Raw genomic sequence first — 22348 nt, forward strand, 5'->3', positions numbered from 1 at the left:
TTGGGAGCCACGAGACTCACCCATTTCTCCTTGGGAATCCTTGAATTCCTGTTGTTGAGCCTCGATCTTCACTGAGGGCCTGTCATCAACTGTTTAAGTGTTCAATTATCAATAAGCCGAAGTCTGTGGAAGGCCATAATGGCCCCGCTTTAAATGGTTCACTACTCCCGCAGCTCACCACGCTGTCTCTGCCTCTGCTGCCATCTTGGATCTCCTCCACAGATCTTTTTTGAGAGAACTGCTTCTGTGCTGGACTTCTGCTAAGCTTGTTGAGGACCAATACCTGAGAGGAGAGGTGAGAAGCACTTTTAGTCCCTTGAAAGGATATTTGTGTTACTGAATACTATGATCATTTGGTTTTTCTGAGGGTTGACTACTAATAAGTGAGTAGAGGACAAACAAAAGCAGGTAAAAACCATGTATAACAAAATTATAGAAGAAAGGAAAGAAGATAATGTAAAAATGACCTCATTTTAAACTACTTTCATTTATTGAGCCCAATGAACGAAAAAAAATATTTATGGCCATCAGGCACTCTTCAAGGAAATGAGACAGTACTGCTCAAAAGCTGATAACTAAGCTGTTATCAATTTCAATGCTCAGATAAGAAGCTGAGATCCATAAAGAACTGGAAAAATGAAAAGAGAGATGGTTGAGAAAAACTGCAGCCTTGTTCTAACTACCCTGAGACTCAAAATTGAGACAATATATGAAGGATTTCTATACAGCAACCAATAATTGGTATATAATAGGAGATCCACACTTTTTCCCATTCCAAGAAAAGGTGGAAGAGTGTGGAAGTTATAGAACAATATCAACTAATATCATACTCAAGCAACATCCTGCTGAAGATTATCCCAAAATGACCAGAATAGTACATTGACAGAGAACTTCCAGAAATACAAGCTGGGTTTAGAAGAGGTCATGGTACTAGAGATATATTCACCAATGTTAGGTGGATCTTGGCAGAAAGTAGGGTACCAGAGGAATATCTATCTGTGTTTCATTGACTATGCAAAGGCTTTTGTCTGCATGGACCACAAAAAATTGTGACTAACCTTGAAGAGAAAGGGAATCCAGAACACTTGATTGTGCTCATGTGCAACCTGTACTTGGACTCAAAGGCAGTTGTCAGAATAGAGCAAGGAAACACTGCATGATTCAAAATACGGAAAGGAGTGTGTTGGATGCGTTCTGTCTCCATACCTTTTCAATCTTTATGCAGAACAGATCATTCAGGTAGCAGGGTTTTATGAGGAGGAATGTGGTATCAGGGTTGGAGGTAGACTAATTAACAACATACATTATGCAGATGACAAAACCTTGCTTGCTGAAGCTAAAGAAGACCTGAAGCAATTGCTGCAGAAGGTCAAGGACTGAAGTCTTCAATATGGATTGAAACTTAACATCAAGAAGACAAAGATTCTCACCACTGGGCCAACTGGCAGCACCATGATGAATTAAGAGATTGAGGCTGTTAACAATTTCAGCTTGTTCAGCTCCACAATCAACAATCTTGGCACCAGCAGTAAGGAAATCAAAAGACTTATACTGGAGAAATCTGATGTCAGGGACCTCTCCAGAATACTGAGAAGCAGTGTTGTCAGTCTAGAGATGAAGGTGCACCTGATCCAGGCCATGGTCTTCACAATTACCTGCTATGTATCAGAGAGCTGGACAATGACTAAGGATGATAGAAGAATTGATGCCCTTGAGCTGTGCTGGAGAAGAGTTTCGAACACACCATCGACCTCTAAGAAAGCAGATAAACTTGTCTTGGAGAGGGTAAAACCAAGTTTCTCTTTGGAGGGTAGGGTTTTGAAGCTTCATCTCCCATACTTTGGGCAAGTGGCCAGGAGGGAAGGACATCATGTTGAGAAAGGTAGAGGGACAGTGCAGGAGAGGAAGACCCCAGATGAGATGGACTGATACAGTAACTGGAGCAATGGGGGTAAATGTGTTAGAGTCAATGAGACTGGCTCAGGACACGGCAGGCTTCACGGTCGCTATGAGTTGCAGGTGACTTGATGGCACATAGCAACAACAACAACAGGTGTTACAAAAAGGATAGGGAAAAAAAAAAGTGTTGGTGAGATTCACATGTGGTGAATACTCTGTAGGCCTCCCTTGCTGGTACAAATAATTGAACCAGATGAGAGACAACAGCTTGGCTGTGGATAAATATCCTGGTTTTGGCCTAGTTATGTTCTGCTCAAAGATAAACCGTGTGTGGGCTGAGCACTGACTAGATCATGTGTTGAAGGGAAAAGTGAGGAGACAAAGGTGAAACTGAGGAGAAGAAAATGAAGGCAAAGGGAGATTTATTAGAAAAGATACATCTCATAGAGTGATATGAACCAGTCCTCCAGAAGTAAAGAGGTATAGGAAAGATGTTGGGTTATAAGAGTTGTTCTTTGATATAGCTGGCTGGCTTGCATTTTGATGTATTTCCAGGCTTGAGTCTGGGTTGAGATGAAGTGGTATATGGTCAATGGGACGATGCAGTGGGTAGTTCTGGTTTCTTGCTCTTGATGTCACTCTTTATGGACAACATCAACTGTGAATGGTCCTGGGCATCTAGATGCAATATTTCTGGTTCTGATTTGAAAGGGCTTAGTTTTAGCTACTTTGATCTCCACACCCTCCACTGCCTCATATAAATCTTCTTCCCTTCCTTATCTCATTGGCATCTATCTGCCTCAAGACTCTCTCTACCCAGCTTCCTTCCATGCCTGACTTACCCAATTATCTTGACTCTAACAGAGATAAGTAAGTAATAAAGACTTTCCTGAGGTAAGAAAAGACTTCTGTCTTTGGATTGAAAAGATAATGCAATTTAAAGCCATCAAGCAGGAATAAAGAGAATGCATAAATATATAATAGTGAAGGCATAACTATATACTTAACTATGAGAAAAACAAAATCAGTAGAAGGTTCTTTAAAAACTTCCAGAAGGGAAAGAAACAAGCTAACCAACAAGTAGTTGGTTATGTGTACAAGAACTAGACAAGAAACAGATTTCTTTTCTGAAACAACATGAGTTAGAAAAAATAATGAATGAATGAAACTAACATATGAAGATGTTAATTGTTGGAAGAAGATTCAATACAAAAAGAATTTTAGTAGAAAGATGGAAAATATTAAAAAGAGAGAAATTTTAGCAGAAATCAAGAGGACTCGGGGAAATATAGCTAATGAAGGTATTGTTTAAGAACTTTCCCTTTATTTTATCCTCTCTAGATTGTGTATTTCTGGCTATATTTGTCAGTTCCATAGACTAGGCCTTCTAAACTTGGTCACAGTTTGTCTCTTATGAACTTAATGGTTTTGGGCTTTACTCCCAGGTCTCTGACCCACTTTGATTTGCTTTTTGTGTATGGCGTGAGATATCTATTCCATTTTAGCTTTGTACATACAGATAGCAGTCCACTTTTGCCAGCACGATTTGTTGAAGAGGTTGTCATTTCCACATTTGATAAGTTTTAATTCCTTGTCGAATATCAGTTGAATAGAGAGGTCCATTTCTGGGTTCTCAGTTCTGTTCCACTGGTATATGTACCTGCCATTATACCAATACCATGTTACAAATGTTGTGTTGTAGATTTTGAGGTCAGGAACATAAAAACTCAATATAACCCAGCTAATCCACTACTAGGACTATACCCCAAGGAAATTAGAATTGAGACAACAATGGAAACTTGTACACCAATGTTCATAGCAGCATTATTCAGCAGCTCAAGGACATGAAAAGAGCCCAAATGTCCAACCACAATTGAATGGATTGAGAAGTTGTGGTACATTCACACAATGGAATACAGTTTAGCACTCAGGAGCAATGATTTTGAAAAATACTTCATAACTTGAGAGAGGCTGAAAGCATTATGATGAGTGAACTAAACCAGCCTCATAAGGACAAATACTGCAAAAGACCATTATTGTAAAAATAGAAAGTTAACTAGTAAAACATGTACAAGAACTCAAAGGGGAAGGGGGGAGAATGAGTAGGGGTGAAATCAGGGTTGCACAGTTTGGTGGGTGGAGGGAGAGGGGAAAGAAAATGTGAGAGATCCGGGTGAAAAGATGATGGGCAAGGTCCAATGGTGATTAATTTTATAAAACATAATACATGAGAATGATTGAATGAAACACAATGTGAATGAAGAATAGTGTGAAACATAATGTATACGAACTTTGTAAGCAAACCAATTAAAAAACCCCAACAAACCAACTTTTCTCTGTGGCAAGGTTCATAATCTTCACTGAAACATTCTCAAAAGCTTAAAGTACACCTAAAAAATTAAAAAAAATATTTTGTGTTTCTTTTGATCTAAAACTGCTAAAGCATACTGGTTCTACAGGAATCAATTCAAGATTTTTCTCCCCGTGCAGGGCACTGAGCATTTTAAGGGGATTATTTGGGTCATATTCACCAGCAGATGGAGACATTGCTCTTTCAAGTTCAAAGGAAGCTGAGGTTTGTCCTTTCTTCCTCTCACTTTGAGTTCTGGACTAGGAAAGGCCACACTATCCAGTTCCTCTGGTCTCAGGGTAGTGGAGGTTGAAATTTGTGATGTCTTTTAGAGTAATATGCATCTTACTTCTTTACAATTTCCTTTGTTCAGAATGGAGGTCAAAACTTCTACCACTCCTTCTAAGGTCTTTTGAGAGGTTTATTGTATTTCTAACCCCAGGGCAAAGGACTTAAATTCTCTTTAAATATGTTTTCTAATGATCTGACTCTATTGTGAGAGAATTGCTTCATTTACCACTAAGTTTCCTCACCACTACTCTGATTTTCCTTCCTTTCACAGACATAGATGTCTTTGTGATAAAATGTATATTAAAAACACTTGTCTTCCTACTCCTGAAACCACTGGCCCCAAGCCTCTTCAGCTAATGCTTTTTTTTTTAATTATTTTTTTATGCGTGTACCATCAATTTGGATCTGACTGGTACAGGAGGAGATTGTCACTCCTTCTTCAGCAGAACATCTGGTGGATTCGAACCATAAACCTCTGGGATTGCTCAGCTAATGCTTTTTAACACACAACTCTGGAGTGACTACAGAAAGGTGGTGAAGGTGCTCATATGCCACACTGAAGTAGAAAATACATAGTACTAAAGATACATTTTTGTTTCTCATCCCAGAATTTTCTCAAAGGATTACTGATTCCCTGGAAATATAACGACATTTCTCAATCTTGTCATCTCAACATATATTAGGTTTTATTTCTGTTCTATCATGTTTCATTGTTACTTGTCTGTTTTACAGCAGTACGAATATTTTAATTTCTTATAGTAATTTGTAAAATCTGTTTGAATAACATCTCTTTTTCTTATTAGTAACTATCAACAGTAACTATTCTTGAAAAGAATAGAAATAATTTGCTAATAGAAACATCTTATTTAGATTAAAGCACTAGCAAATCTATGCATTTTTCATGAAAGATGAACACAATTTGTTCAAGAATTTGATATATTTATTAAACTTGTTGATTACACTCATGACTGGTAGTGCTTATTATTGAAAAGTTTTAAAAATTGCTTCTGTGAATGAATTTCATTTTGGGACAGATTTATTGAATTAGTCTTCTAGTAACAAGTGATGCAAAATCACATCTTGTCCTCATTGACTGAGGAAGAAACTAACGAAGCTTTGAGATTTCACTTAAATGCAACTTCTGTGTATTTTTTAAAAATAGCAACATTCCATATTTGGTTATACCCTTCTCTGGTAACCACTTACTACAGCCAAGGCAACTTCTCTTCCTCTTAGAGTTAGACGTGTGACTGAAAAAAAAAATTCTTCTGTAGTCATTTCATTATGATCTTTTTCTGTACTGAAAATATGGGCTACTAGTTTTATAGATACATATGAGCTCACTGGGGATCTATGGTAGCTTAGTGCAAAGGGAGTTGTGCCACTGACCCTGTTTCCACGTTATCAAATGGTTCAATTCTAACCACAGCTCAATGAAAGATAGGCAGTCTTCTCCTATACAATTTTCGGCCTTCCTTAGAGGTCACTAAAGGCATTTTTCTACTGTAACATTGAAGGGAGCCACAATAACATCAAACCTATCAGATATAATTGTTGTTGTTGTTATGTGCCATCAAGTCATTTGCGACTCATAGCGACCCTATGTACAACAGCCCTAAACCCTGCTCTATCCTGTGCCAATCGCATTGCCTCTGACACACCCATCCCGATTACCCCAGTCACTGAATCAATCCACCTCATAGAGGGTCTTCCCCTCCTGCACTGTCTCTCTACTCTACCCAGCATGATGTCCCTCTCCAAAGACCTGTCTCTCCTTGCAACATGTCCAAAGTATGTCAGACGAAGCCCCAGAATCTTTGCCTCCAAGGAGTAGCCTGGTTTAACCCTCTCTAGGATGAATCTGTTTGTTTTCTTGGGTGACCCTGGAGGACATTATGCCGAGTGAGGTATCTCAGTCACAAAGGGACAAATGCTATATGGTGCCACTGTTGTAGAATGAGGCTGGCATCGGGGTGGGGGTAAGGCTGAGAAAAACTGAATGAAATATGTTTACAGCATTGAAGTCTATGGGGGAGAGAATAGTTTAAAAGTATTATATTTTAGGGCATTATGTTTATTGTAGGAGTACACAATGAGGGTTGCAGAGTGGATTATATTTGGGGTTGGGGGTGGGATTGGGGGAGGTGCGGGGGGATTGTGTACCAATGAGGGAGTTTTTCTTTTGCTTTTCAAGGAGAGGAGCAAACGGGGGCGGGGTGAGGTGGGGTGGGCAGGGAGAAGGGTGCAACAATGAATGAATGGAATTCCAAAATCTCTGTAGATGTTCATTGAAATGAAAAAGAAATAAATAAAATGATATAAAAAATACTATAAAGGAGAAAAGATTGATGTTGTCAATACTTTCATTTTGCTTAGATCCAAAATCAACATTCATGGTAGTAGCAGTTAAGAAATCAAAAGACGTGTTGCATTGGGAAAATATGCTGTCAAGGGTTTCTCCAAAGTACCATATTTGGTACTGCCTCAAAGAGCAATGATATAATTTTAAGGCACTGTAGTATTTGATCTTCTGTAGCAAGTGCTTCAAATCTTCTTTACTTTTTAAAATGTTGTGCCATCTGTACAACACAAGTTGCTGATGAGTCTTTCCCCAATCCTGATACCACATTCTTCTTTATCTATTCTAGCTTCTTGAATGATTTGCTTAGTATATAGATTGAATAAATGTGGAGAAAAAGACAATAGTAGGCAGATAATTTTCCCAAGTCTGGGAATATCAATGCTAATTTAGTGGTGATGTTTTGAGGCTTTACTTCTTCTTGAATCCATTATAACACTATGTGTAGACTCCTGGATGGCTCCCCTCTCTTGCTCACTCCCCTCCAATCCTTAAGTCCACTCATCTAGAAGGCCTCACAGTTTCAGGATTGCTTTTTTGTCTTTTACGTATTTTTTACTTTTGTAAAAGAAAATGCAACCAGTAAACATTCATGGTTGATCCTAACATGGAACCAGCTCCTCTGGTGTTAGGGAGGGAAGACTCTTTAGTAAGCATGTGGATTACAGTCATCTTCCATGGGAATGGGTAGAGTGCCCTTACTACAGAACAGGACAGGACAGAACAGAACAGAACACTGACTTCTGGCAACAGGTTTCTGCTCTCCTGCTTCCCCTTGTTGCTCATACCTGGCATGGCTCCTCCCTATCTCTTACTCAGATACGTCCTTAGTAAACAAACTACCAGCAAAAAACCTGGAGTTACTACCTCTCTTATATGAGGAGTCTTCCTGGACTACCTGCCCTGGACCGAGCACCATGGCACAGAGGTGCAATTCTGACTACACTAGAAAAAGAGGGTGTACAGGAGACAAAATGGCTCAAAGGGGAGCCACCGGCCTCCCATCTGCAGCTACAGCTAAAGATGCCTCCAGATGTGCTCAGTGTTACCTGTGCAGGGGAGCAGTGCAGGGAAATTGGATGAGCAGGGAGGGTGCACCTCAGGACAGCAGTCTGCCTGCTTGGCTTTACTTCTTGGCCTTTCCCTGAGCAGCCACAGCTTCCATAGCTTTGTGAACCATCTTTTGATCTCCCAGGAACAGTATGGGCTTGTTGGGCTTGAAGTTCTTGTCCAATTTATAGATAATAAGAATTCCAGTGGGCAGGTTCAGCTCCATGATGGTCTCTTCAGAGAGACCTTCCAGATGTTTGACAATTTCATGAAGGCTGTTGCCATAGGCTGCAATCAGTACTAATTTCCCCTTCTTGACCAGAGGAACTATTTCTTCATTCCAGAGGGGCAGGATCCTTAGGGCAATAGTGTCCTTCAGACTCCCACAGGGGGCCAGCTGATGTTCAGTCAGGTCTACATATCTGTGAGCCTAACTCGCTGTAGAAGGGGTGGTCAGCCTCCATCGGTGCTGGTGGAAGGTCATAGGAGCACCTCAGATCTTTACCTGGGCCTCACCATGGTTGGCAGCAGTTTCTGTTTTATTGAGGCCAATTAGACCCTCCCCCCCCATCATGCCACTCATTGAGGTGCAAAGTCCTCACTACTGGCAATCACATTTGGTCAATGGCGTCCAGCATTGCCCAGAGCATCTGGATCGCTCTCTTCTGCACTGAGATGAAGTAGATGTCAAACTCACATTCAGCATCTCGCAGAGCCTGCCCACCGTTTTTGGCCTCTTCATGCCCCGCCGGGCTCCGTTTGGCGTCGTTCCAGCCACTGAAGTGGTTCTGCAGGTTCCAGGCTCTCTTGCTGTGATGCATGAGCATGAGCTGGTAGGCGACCACGGTGGAAGACTCATGATGTGTTGCTCACTGGGGTTCTTGTAGAAGCTCTCTTTAAGGATGTCACTGCAGGATCCTATTTTTTTTTTCATTTTAAAAGATTTAATCAACTCTTAGTCCCAAATCTCATCTTCTGATATTTGGGATCTGTGCTTGTAACCCAAAGGCCTAGTCTCTGGTAATTTTGAAGCCATAATTGGTGCTTCTTGAAATAAAGACAGACACCCTCATTCATTGTGACATAATACTCCAAAACCCAGCATGTGTGTGGGTCACCTATAATTTGTTTCTAACCCTACCACAGTGTTGTTGCTGTTAGGTGCTGTGAAGTCAACTACAGCTCATAGCTATCCCTAGTAGATCACAAGTTTGCCCTATCTTAACATCCCGATGATCTCTCACGTGTTAGAGTCCATTGTTACAGTCACGGTGTCAATCCATCTTGTTGAGGATCTTCCTTTCTTTCTCTGACTTTCAACTTATTCTATGATTTTTCCCAAAGACTAGTCCCTCCTAAAAGCATGCTCAAAGAATATAAGACAAAGTTTCACCATGTTGGCCTCTCAGGAGCACTGTGGTTGCATTTCTTCTAAGACAGAGTTGTTAGTTCTTTTGGCAGTCCGCGGTGTATTCAGTACTGTTCTCCAACAAAACAACTCAAAGGCATCGTTCCCCCCTCCCCCTTATTCATTGTCCAACTTTTTTCCCATGCAGATCAAACACATTTTCATTTTTGTTTAATTAAATTATGTCTTAGACTGCATTTCCGATGTACTATGTTGATAGAAATTTTAAGCCTTACTTTTTTTGACATTGTCATTCAGAGACATCTTTTTTTAATTGATAATTTAATGAAAGTTTATAGGGAACTTGGATTTCTATTCATTCATTGTTGCACATTTTCCTCCCTGATGATTTTTCCCTAGTTCGCTTTTTCCTTTGGGAAAAAAAAATTCTTTCATGGTTATTCAGTCCCTTCCCCCCCAGAACATTTTACAATGCAGCTCTGATTCTGGACTCATGTCATGCCAGAACTGTATAAAAGGAATATATTGATTAGTTATTATTGGCATTGTTAACTTTAAGATGCATATGAAACAAATAAAAATAACATGTCCTAGATTATGTGCACTTTCTCCTTTAATTGACATTATTATTCTTTTTTTTGGGGGGGTGCAGATGCCTTTATTGATCTTCCCGGAGTGGTGTCAGGATTGCCACCTCTATTTTTTATTATGAAGCACTAAAGCCCTCCTATATTATTGTACACACATTTGTGATTGTATGATTAGTGTCTTTATAAAAGAAGAGAAGATACACAGAAACAGGGAAGAGAGCCATGTGAAGATGCATCTAGAAGCCAAAGAATGCTAAGGAATGCAGGTCTAGTGCTAACAGGAGCTGTAAAAAGAAAGGAAGAACCTTCATACAGAGCTAGTGACTTTGGTGGCATCCTGGATTTGGGCTTTCTAATCTCTACACTGCTCCATGGGAGAAGGATGGGCAATCTCCTCCCATGTGATTAACTGCCTCCAAAAACCCACTGGAGGGTCAGTTCAGACACTACAGTACACAACAACACCAACAACCTCTAGAACTGTGAGACAATAACCTTCTGTTCTTATAAGCCACCTGCTTTTCTTTGACAGCCTTAGAAAATTAATACAAAGATTTAGTGGAAGAATTAATTATACATAGGGTACACATTGCTCTCATTCTAAATAGCTTTCCTTCACAGTGGCCTGACAGAATGATTCAGACAGTGCAGAGAACTCTAGAAAATGTTCAACCAGATACTGCAGTACATCAATGAAATGAGAGCAAATTTAGTTGAGCAAAACGATTCAACTCACTACCGCTGTGTTGGAATTGAACCATGGCTGATCTTCAATCAGGTTTTTAGAGGCTGTAAATTCCATGAGACTACCCATTTTATCCTGGTGAGCTGCTGGTGGATTACTGAAACCACTCAGCTGAAACCGACCTGCGGGTTCATACCTGTTCTAGAGTGGAAACTGTGTGGATTAAAAGAGGAACAGGGACAAGAGAGATAGGGGCTAGACCAAGATTTCTGATCAAGCCCCCAATTTATTCAATGAATTCTGCTATAAATAGGCAGCGGAGTAGGCAGGGCTGCCAGGGAACCCAGCCCTAGGTTATCAGTTTACAAAAGAGAGGGAGGGGCATGCCCCAAGGTATTGATTTACAGGTGCTGATTTAAGAGGTAGGCATAGTCCCAGAGACTGACAGGGGTGGCGGCTGCATGTCAAAAAGTGTTATCAGTGGCAGAGTTAAGATCTACTCAGGATGGCTTCCTATGGATTAGAAGTGACTCTTGGGTGAGAAGTGCATTTCCATACCCACTAGGCCATCAGATCTCTGAGTGACACAAGTCAGTCACAAAAAGACAATAATGGTACAAGACCACTAATATTAAAAAATCCCAAGGAATAGTTTATTCACAGAAAGAATCAACTTTGGAAGGTTCTCAAACAGATATGCTTTGAAAGAGGAGGAAATAAAGACATACATAATAAAAATGAAAATTTAATTTTTTGGCTAAGTACATAAAAATAGATGATAGATATTATATATATGTTTTTACACGATAGTACTCACCTCTCTAACATTTTCATTTCTATTATGTTTAGCTATAAAATGAAGTAGTGGGAGAGTGGGAGGGAAAAGAATGATGGATCAGATAGAAGCAGCTGGATCAGAAACTCAAACAAGAGCTGTGCAAAGGAGGCTTTAGCCAACCGGGAAGAGTTCTAAGCTGTCACATTTGTTGCTATGTAAAAAGTCTATGAGAAGAGGCCTGTTGAGATAGGGAAATTCCCAGGCAGTCAAGGGAACTTTACTCTTAGCACAAGAGGAGGAGAATGGGCAGCGTCCTCTATTTTTTTTCTTAGAGACTTTGCTTTGGTGTTGAGGGTATCTTCCAGGTCCCTGCCCCTGATCTGTATTACCAGTCTATTTGATGTTGCTCCTTTATGCTTCCTTTGCAGCAGACTTCTTATTCTGGGGTGAGGGTGAGCTGGTGTAGATTGCCATTGCGGAAGCCTACTCACAAGTTTCCAGGACATTGTAGAGCTATACATCCAATACAGAATGTTGGAATAAATAAATACCACTAGTAGAAATTTGTTATTGCCTTTTCCTGATTTACTTATACATAGTTGTTATGTGCCATCAAGTTGCCTGTAACTCATTGTGATCCTAAACCCTGCTCTATCCTGTGCCAGTCTAATTGTTCTAACACACTTAGCACCATTACCCCAGTCACTGAATCAATCCATCTCACCGAGGGTCATCCTCTCTTGTGCTGTCCCTTCACCCTCCCAAGCATGATGGCCCTCTCCCAGGACTGCTTCCCCCTGGCAACATGTCAAACAAAGTATGCCGAACAAAGATTCAGAATCCTTGCCTCCAAGGAACAGCCTGGTCTCACCCTCTCAAGGATGAACCTGTTCGTTCTCCTAGCAGTCCATGGTATATTCAACACTCTTCTCCAGCACCACAACTCAAAGGCATCAGTTTTCCTTCTATTATCCCTAGTCATTGTCCACCTCTCTGATGCATAGCAAGTAATTGCAGACAATGGCCTGGATAGGCGCACCTTAGTCTCCAGACAGATAGCTAAGATACCATTGATATTTTAATTTTAGCTTTTGTGGTGTATTTTTAAAAATATATCAAACACACACTAAGTATAGGAAAGAGAGGGAGAATGAGAAGAAAGTACATTGCTGACATAATGTTGCTCACAATTTAAGGCCTTTTTGAATGTGTAAGATAATAGAAGTGGACAATAACATTCTCTCTCCTGATACATTGTCCCCACTTACTTTCTCATAATAAAAATTATATAATCACAAAAGGTTTTAAACAATGTTGCAGAGATGTCTAATCTTGAATAAATTTTCTCTGGATCCATTTAGACATCTTTTGTAATTGAGAGGAAATCTTTACCTCAAATGTTTATCCAGTACAATCTGATGAAGATACAGTAACAGAAATAGGATTGAGAACCTTCATAAAAAGAGTCTGCCCAGAGACAGATGAAGTCCTTGAATTCCTGTGCTGATTGGTTCCTTTCCCAAGTGACTCTCCAATCCTAATGAGTAGAAGCATTAGTGAGTTTTTACCTTCTGATGTGGGTACATTAGATCTTTTAGGTGTGAACTGTGTTGACTGTCGTTACTCTATCCCCTTTGTTCTCAGTTATGTCTGAGAAGATGGCTTTGCAGATTCCCAGAGGCCTTTGGAACACAGCTGTGATGGTGATGCTGATGGTGCTGAGCACCCCGAAGATTGAGGGCAGAGACACTCCAAGTAAGTGCAGGACAGCTGCTCTCCAGAGTCACCACTCTGAGAACAAGCTCTAAGGGACCATAGGCTGCGTGTGGGATTGTTGTTGTTATATGCCGTTGAGTCACCTGCGACTCATAGCAACCCAATTTACAACAGCTCTGAAGCCTGTCCTGGTGTGAGCCGGTTTCACTGACTCGGACACACTTGTGATCTCTATGATGTAAAACACTGGTGGCCTAGAGGCAAGAAGCTGTGCTGCAATTTTGAAGGCACACAGTTCAAATCCACCAGCTCTTCTGGGGGAGAAGGATGGGTCATATCCTCCCATACAATTAACTGCCTCTGAAAATCTAACAGAGGATCAGCTATGGGTCAGTTCAGACTTAACGGTACACAACAACAACAACAATGATCTGCAACAGTCTTTTTACTAAGCATTTAATATTTTTTTTTTTGCAAAGAAATAGTCTTATTTTTACTTTCTAATATTGAGGTGGGGATAGTCTTCATGACACTTGCTCAACTCTAAAGATGCTATAATGGGAAGGAGATGACAAAGTGACAGGACAAAGTCAACAACCAGTGACAAGACAAGATGGATAGGGGATTATTTATGATTTTCTCCGAAGAAGAAACTGCAGGATTTGTCTGCTCAGAGTCCCCAGAGACCTTGTCTGAACTAAATAGTAGTCAGTTGTTGTGATGAGTTGTTATGAGATTATGGATTTGGGAATGGTAGGACAGCAATGGTTGTCTGTAGTGTTAGCACTGATAGAAAATTTCTATAATTCTGACTCTGGGTGGAGGGTCACACAGGTGAACTCTTAGTGTTTGCATCAAGCTGCTTGAGCGAACAGATGGGAAGATTTTCTTTTTTGTTTGTTTTTCTTTAATCCAGGATTCATTGTGACTTAAGAAGAAATCATATTTGAGTTGTGGTGGATTAAATTTAGGAGGAAAAAAACTATGAAAAAAGAAAGCAATAGACACTGAGAAACTACTGATTTCAGATTTCAGACACAGGATTAGTGTTGATGTGGACTGGCAATTTGGAACAAACTCATAGTGACCCTCCAGCAGGTTTTCAGAGACAGTAACTCACACAGGAGATTGTCCATCCTTCTCCCTCTGAGCAGTTGGTGGATTAGAACTGTGTACCTTTGCAATTGCAACATAGTTTCTTGCCACTAGGCTACCAGAACTCTGTAGGCAAAGAATTGTTATTGTTGTTGTTGTTACATGCCTTAGAGTTGTCTGCAACTCATAGTGACCCTATGAACAACAGCCCTAAACACTGCCCTATCCTTTGTCAATCTTATTGTCTCTGATACACCTACCCACATTACCCTGTCACTGAATCAATCCATCTTATTGAGGGTCTTCCTTTCTGCACCGTCCCCCCCCCCACCCAAGCATGATGTCCCTCTCCAAGGACTGGTCCTTCCTTGCAACATGTCCAAAGTTATGTCAGACGAAGCTTCAGAATCCTTGCCTCCAAGAAGCAGCCTGGTTTCATCCTTTGCAGGATGAACCTGTTTGTTTTCCTAGCAGTCCATGGTATATTCAATACTCTTCTCCAGCATGAAAGTTCAAGGCATCAATTCTCCTTCTATCATCCCTAGTCACTGTCTACCTTTCTAACACATAGCAAGCCATTACAAAGACCATGGCCTGAATCAGACGCACCTTAGTCTGCAGACTGACACCGTTTCTCTTCGGTACTCAGGAGGGAGAGGTCTCTGACAGGAGACTTTCCCAATGCAATATGTCTTTTAATTTCCTGTCTGCTGGTGCCAAGAGTGTTGATTGTGAAGTCAAGCAAACTGAAGCTGTTTACAATCTCAATCTCTTCACCATCTGTCATGATGGTGACTGGAATCCAAAAGTTGGGAATAGAGAAGGATCAGTAGTTGAAAACATGGACTTGGTGATAGAAATGAAGCTGGAGATAGAATGATGAAATGTCACATAATCAACAATTTATTCATAGCAAATACATTTTATAAGAAACATACACACAGGTTAGACACGTGGATTTCACTTGATGGTATGCATAGGAATCAGATCTATTGCATCTGTGGAAAGAACCTCTGGAGACACAGGATTTGTATCTTTTTTTTTTTTTTTTAAGGATTTGTATCTTTAAATGCTCTCTGCATCTTCCTAACATCTCTATATGTAAGGTTTATAACTTTTTTTTTTACATAGTTATACTTTATGATACTCTGTTAAATAACTTTAACTTGCCCTTGCCAATGATTAACACAGTTTAGTTGGACTCCAGTTTATCTAATTTGAAAGCTTATCCTCTTTACAGAAATGCAATGTTCCTTTCTAGGAGACAGGCTTCCTAGAACAGGGAGGGACCTTACACTGTGGTTGGGTGAGTGGGACAGAAATGCAGAGGGAAATTCATCATGGGAAGGAAGGCATGAGAATGTACTTGTCAAGATGTAGTTGTTGCTGTGAACTATGCAGTCAGAATGAACCCATAGCTGACCCCTCAGTGGGTTTTCAGAGACTGTAAATCAAACAGGAGGAGATTACCCATCTTTCTTCCACCAAGAAGATGGTGGATTCGAACGGCATACCTTTGAGTTGGCAGCACAATTCCTTACCAGGACAAGCTTAATGCACTTTACAAATAATACCTCTTAGTGTTTCTCATCATCTCCTTAAACTTTTGCTTTTGTAAAAAGCTTGTTTGTGTCTGAAGTTTCCAGGAGTTCTATGGAAAATCGATCTCATACAAGAATGCCTTACCCCTTTCAAGCATAGAGATCAAGGTGCAGTCCCCACTGTCTTCTTTACTGGGCTCATCGTCAATCTGGTGGCCTTTCCTACTTCATTATTTGTGAAAGTGAAATTCTGGGAGTAGAGTTGAGCCGGCCTGGGCTCCTCTTTCCGCGCGGCCTGTGCTCACTGGGCCGGGTCTGGGCCGAAGCAGCACCTGCGCCTCCCCTGAGCCCGGAGCCGCAGGTGATGGACACTCATCTGTGCCTCCCCCGAGCCCGGAGCCGCAGGTGGTGGACACCGTGAGCGTTTGTCCACTCTCTGTGGCTGGGCGACCACACGGCCCCGGGACGGCTGTGGGGGCGTCGGGGTGGGGGACCGGGTGAGCTGGGCCGAGGCCTGATGACCGTTTGTCTCCCCGCAGAGGATTTCGTGTTCCAGTTTAAGGGCTTGTGCTACTTCACCAACGGGACGGAGCAGGTGAGGAGTGTGACAAGATACGTGTATAACCGGGAGGAGTACGTGCGCTTCGACAGCGACGTGGACGAGTACAGGGCGGTGACGCCGCTGGGGCGGCCGGACGCAGAGTACTACAACAGCCAGAAGGACATCCTGGAGCAGACGAGGGCGGAGATAGAGACGGTGTGCAAACACAACTACCAGAACGAGATCCTCACGACCTTGCAGCGCCGAGGTGAGCGCCCCCTCCCGGCTTGGTCCGAGGTGAGCGCGCCCCCTCCCGGCTCGGAGCCGTGCGGAGCCGCTGTCCCGGAGCGCAGGCGCGGGGTGGGACCGGCCAGGTCCGGGAATCGTGGGGCCAACCCAGCAGTGGGGGCGCCCCAGGACCGAGCTCCTTCCTGGAGACAGCGGAGGCACAGGAGGGGGTACAGGAGGGGGTACAGGGGACAGGAGCGGGACATCACATCTGCCTTTACGTGCTGGCCTGCCCTTCTCCAGCCTGCCTGGTGTCCTCTGTGTCCTCGGTCTTCGCTCCTTGTCCACTTCAGATCGTCCATTCCTGCTTTGTGCCTTCTGGACGCTTTACTGCGTCCTTCCTTCCCTTTGTCTAAACAGGTTCCCCTGCCTGACGTGCCCTCCCGACCCCTCCTGTCCCCACTACTGTGAACCATCTCAGAGAGGCTCCTCTTAGGAGCTTGTGCCCCAGAAGCTTAACAGGCTCAGCTTGGTGGAGTTAGGACGGTGTCAATAACAACCTATTAGCTTGCACAGTAATTTGCACTATGTTGTTGTTATGTGCCTTCGACTAGTCTGCGACTCATAGCGACTCTATATATACAACAGCCCTAAACTCTGCTCTATCCTGTGTCAATCTCACCGTCTCCGACACACCTACGCCCATTACCCCAGTCACTGAATTAATTAATCTCATCGAGGGTCTTCCTCTCCTGCGCTTTCCCTCCAACCTCCCCAGCATGACGTCCCTCTCCAAGGACTGGTCCCTCCTTGCAACATGTCCAAAGTATGTCAGATGAAGCTTCAGATTCTTTGCCTTCACAGAGCACCCCGGCTTCACCCTCTCTAGGACAAACCTGTTCTTTTTCCTAGCAGTTCATGATGTATTCAATACTCTTCTCCAGCATGACAGTTCAAAGGCATCAATTCTCCTATTCATCCCCAGTCATTGTCCAGCTCTCTGATGCATAGCAAGTGATTGCAAAGACCATGGCATGTATCGGGGACACCTTAGTTTCCAGACTGACATCACTGTACTTCAGTACTTTAGAGAGGTTTCTAACCGCAGACTTTCCCATTGCAATACGTCTTTTAATTTCCTGGCTGCTGGTGCCAAGAGTGTTGACTGTGGAGCCAAGCAAACCAGAACTGTGAACAATCTCAATCTCTTCACCACCCAATATGATGCTGCCAATTGGCCCAGTGGTGAGAATCTTTGTTTTCTTGATATTGAGCCTCAAACCATACTGAAGACTGTAGTCTTCAGTCATAACATAGAATATTTAAATTATTATTTTTCTTGATTCTGTTTTCTCTAATCCAGGATCTCTTTGTGGCAAGGGATGACTTTTTCCTTGTAGACTTAATACCTGACACTTTGTCTGGCATGTAATATGAACAAGAAATGTTTGTTAAGTTAATGAACAAATGCACTCAGGTACCCTATAACGTAATCCAAAAGAAAAAGAACCATGGATAAAGACTTAGACACTGACTTCATTAAAATGACTCTTTTACTTAATGCTTTAATATTAAAATATGAACTGATTTGGATCTAGGTAATATAGAATTTGTGAAGGCATATTCTAAAAAAAAAAAAAAAAGATTCTGTGGAAAGCTTTTGCTGAAAAGAAAAAGAAAATTTGAAAGCCACAAGGCAGATTTTAAACTTCTTTGAAAGTCTTCCAAAACCAGCATAATGGAAAGAGCAAGAGCTTTGAAATAAGTAAAAAAAAAAGCCTTTAAATTACTTAATAAAAATTGTTATGGGTTTCTTGTGGCTTAGCTCAGCCTCCCTCTCATCATTGGCATCCTCAAAAGGGTATACAGTTTGAAAGAAAATCATATTCATTCAGCAAACACTTGTTTCTCGATAGTTGCTTTAGTGAATATCATCCATGTTATGAATTTAGAGTTAGAGATTAGCAGTCCTGTTTCATTGAAGATAATATTGTATATAAACATTGTAAGTAATTAATCTCAGTTACTATACAAAGCCATTTGACTGTGTGGATCATGACAAGAATGGGAATTCTAGAACAATTAATTATGCTCATATGAAACCATATATATAGACCAAGAGGCTATAGTCCAAACAGAGCAAGGGAACAATGTATGATTTAAAATCAGGAAAAGTGTATGCCAGGGTTGTATCGTTTCTGCATACCTTTTCAATCTGTATGTGGAGTAAATCATTCAAGAAACCAAACTCTGTGAAGAAGAAGGTGGTCCAGAATGTGCTACATAGATGACACTATCTTGCTTGCCAAAAGTGAGGGCTTGAAATGCTTCAGCAGAACAAAGACAGCCTTCAATATGGTTTTCTTCTCAATATCAAGAAAACAAAAATCCTCACTACTGGATCGATCAGTAAACAACATCAATGTAGAAGGAGAAAAGATTGAATTGAAATGTCATCTTGGATCTACAATCAACACCTTCAGTACCAGATGCCAGGAGATCAGGAGACATAATACATTGGGAATGTCTACAGTTAGGAGTCTCTCCAAAGTAATGAGGAGCAGTGATGTTAATTTGAAGACTAAGGTGTTCCTGCTTCAGACCAGGATCTTTTCTAACACTTGCTATGGATCTAAGAGCTGGACAATGCATAAGGATGACAGAACAACAAAAGATACCTTGGAGCTGTGGTGTTGGAGGAGAATACCAAACATCCCATGAACTGCGAAAGAATAAACAGCTATGTCTTAGAAAAAGCCAGAGTGCTCCTTGGAGGTCAAGATGGCGAAGCTTCTTCTCTACTTTGGGTATGTTCCTAAGAGAGGCTATTCCCTGGAAATGGACATCACTCTTGAAAAGGTGGAGGATCAGTGAAAGAGAGGAAGGTCTTCAATGAGGGAGATTGACTCAGTGGTTGCAGTAACGAGTTCAATTATGTCAGAGATGATGAGGATGACACATGATAGGACAGGGTTCAAAACTGTTGTTCAGGAGCTCTGGTGGCCTAGTGACAAGAAGCTGCACTGCAATCCCAGAGATATGTGGTTCAAATCCACCAGGTGCTCTGCTGAAGAAGGAGGGGCAATCTCCTCCTGTAACAGATCTGATTTGTTGGTACACACACACACACACACACACTTAAATTTAAAAAAAACCACAACAAAACAAACAAAAAAACCCCACACAACTGTTGTTCATAGAGTTGCTATCAGTCAACTTGATAGCACCTAACCAACACAACATTCACCAAGTTCTGAAACCTCTGATCTTAGTTTCCTAGAGCTGTTGCAATACAAATACCACAAATATGTGGCTTTAAAGCCAGTTATAATAGATGAAAATCCAAATCAGTGTCCCACAATGTTTTGATTCAGTCTGTAAGCCACTCTCCTGTTTCTGGTACCTCTTGTGGTTCCTGGTGTCCCTTTACTTTGATATCTGCCTGTGTTCCTCTGCATGTGTGTCTCTGTGTCTATTCCACCATTTTTATAGCAATTATAGAAACTGTTTTTATAACAGTTTTTAAAGTAAGTTTATATAAGAGTTTTGTTTTTTAAAAAGAATTGTTTAAATAACAGTTTAGGGAGCTCTGAGGATTAATGGGACGTCCTCACATGCATTTACAGCCTCTGAAAACTCACTGGAGAGTCTACTATGAGTTGGTTCTTGATGATACATAACAACAACAAGTTTTATATGATCTCAGCTGACTGATTCCAGTATGGAATCCTTTACTTAAGGCCAAGTGATTTAATTACTTGCAGCAAATCCATGCAGTTTCCAGTGGCACAAATGGTTAAAGAGCTTGGCTGCTGACAGATCAGAAATTTGGGTGCACCCAGAGGTGTGGTGGAAGAAAGACAGGGTGATCTATTTTGCCTATCATTCTTCTTTGGAGCATCTGGTGGGTTCAAACATCAGATAGGTACTGCCCTTGGGTTAACAGCACAACTACCTGTGCACTGTGACACCAGAGCTCCCACTCTGAAACCTCGGAGGGATTTTTCATTATGGTGAGACCCCATGTGGCCTTACATCTCACTTACTATGTCTTTTTGTGTCTTTCATTTCCCTTAGTGGAGCCTATGGTGACTGTGTACCTGGCAAAGACAGAGGCCTTGAACCACCACAACCTGCTCATCTGCTTGGTGACAGATTTCTATCCAAGTCAGATCAAAGTCCAGTGGTTCCGGAATGACCAGGAGGAGTCAGCTGGTGTTGTGTCCACTCCTATTATTAGGAATGGAGATTGGACTTACCAGATCCATGTGATGCTGGAAATTACTCCTCAGCGTGGAGATGTCTACACCTGCCAAGTGGAGCACATCAGCCTCCAGAGCCCCATCACAGTGGAGTGGCGTAAGGGGCAGTCTGTTTCCTTTCTCTCCTGATCTCACAGCACAGAGGGTAGATCTCCCTCTGGCTGACCTCATCTTGTCACTGAACACCTCATTCTTTAGCCCTTAGGGCATGACTGAATGGAGAATCACAGGAGTCTAAAATGCCTTGTGTCCCATGACAAGGACGTCAGAAGAAACCTAATTTCACTGGCCTTTTAGTTCAAACTATTAAGAATAGTGACTGAGATATTATAGTTCAAGGATACAAATGGTTGTGTCCCTTTGGAACACGGGTTCACTTCCCTCTCATTCACCTGGTCTTTGTGCCAAGAATCTATCGGTCAGTCCTTACTTTACTTGGTAGGCTCAAAATTGGTCAAAATATAGGTAGGAGAACGAGATTCCCTGGTATCCCTTACTCTTCTTGTCCCCTAGACTGGACTTCAGAGTGTGGGAGCAAAGACTGACACCCAGATTTCTGCTTCCCAGGGGTACAGCCTGAATCTGCCCAGAGCAAGATGCTGAGTGGTATTGGGGGCTTCATGCTGGGACTGATCTTCCTTGGCCTGGGCTTCATCATCCATCGTAGGAGTCAGAAAGGTAAGGAACTCAGGTGGGAAATGGAGGTGATGAGCTTGCCTGTAGCCAGGGAGATTTGTGCTTTAGCTAGAGCTTTCCCTTCTGACCTTAAAGGAAGGAAGGAAGGAAGTTAGTGAAGGTATAACGGGTGGGGGTGGGGGGTTATCAGTATCTATTTTGCTACTTGAAATATCTGTTCAACAAGAGTGAATAGTGGAGTTTACTTGAGGATTTTCTTATATTTCATTTCTATCACTGGCTTCATTCTGAAAGTTTCCTCCATTAAAAGAATCAGAGCTTTAGCTTTAATTTGGCCACCAGCCTGCTCTGGTGGCCTAGTGAGAAGAAGCTGGACTGCAATCCCAAAGGCACATTGTTTGAATCCACCAGCTGCTCTACAGGGCAATCTCCTCTCTTGAGATTGACGACCTCTGAAAACCTGCAGGAGATGAGCTATGCATTTGTTCCAGCTTGAGGGCACACAACAACACATCTGTTCTTTTCATTCCTTTTGGGAGCTTTATCTTAGGACAGTTAGAGTCTTGTACTCAGAAGTGGACAGAGTGTAACTAACTCACAGAGTATAACTAACTCTCTAGTTCAGTTGCATAGCTCATATCCTTTGGTGTGAATGAAAGGGTCAGTGTTTGTGTAATGAAACATTTCTCTGTATAAATTCCTTTTGTAGGACCTGCTGGGCCTCCATCAACAGGTAATATTTCTTCTCTGATCTGATGAGGGACAGGGAAATAGGTATCAGGGGAAAGAGGAAGATTGAGTATGCCTGAGTCCAGTGCTCTAGGTTCAAGGCACATTTCCTGTTATACAGATCATGAGTTAGAGGTGAAGTTTACTTAGTTTTTATAGGAACCTATAAAAGTTGTTTCCCCAAACTGACCAACTTTAACGGAACCTTCCTGTGAACCTTGAAACTGGA

At 41.8% G+C, this 22348-nt stretch overlaps 1 protein-coding gene and 1 pseudogene across 1 annotated transcript; one reads left to right on the plus strand and one right to left on the minus strand.

Moving 5' to 3' along the window:
- Positions 1 to 8025: 8025 nt before the first annotated feature.
- On the minus strand, positions 8026 to 10722 carry LOC102873308 (annotated as a pseudogene).
- Positions 10723 to 13017: 2295 nt separating this feature from the next.
- Positions 13018 to 22146, plus strand: LOC102871546 (boLa class II histocompatibility antigen, DQB*0101 beta chain-like). The gene is made up of 5 exons (XM_006882107.1): positions 13018 to 13126; positions 16263 to 16532; positions 20570 to 20851; positions 21322 to 21432; positions 22100 to 22146. Exons 1-5 carry the CDS (start codon positions 13018 to 13020, stop codon positions 22144 to 22146), a joined length of 819 nt encoding a protein of 272 aa, XP_006882169.1.
- Positions 22147 to 22348: the final 202 nt, after the last annotated feature.

This window comes from Elephantulus edwardii, unplaced genomic scaffold (genome assembly GCF_000299155.1).
Source record: "Elephantulus edwardii isolate Elephantulus edwardi_28Jun2011 unplaced genomic scaffold, EleEdw1.0 scaffold00017, whole genome shotgun sequence".
NCBI classification, from domain to species: domain Eukaryota; kingdom Metazoa; phylum Chordata; class Mammalia; order Macroscelidea; family Macroscelididae; genus Elephantulus; species Elephantulus edwardii.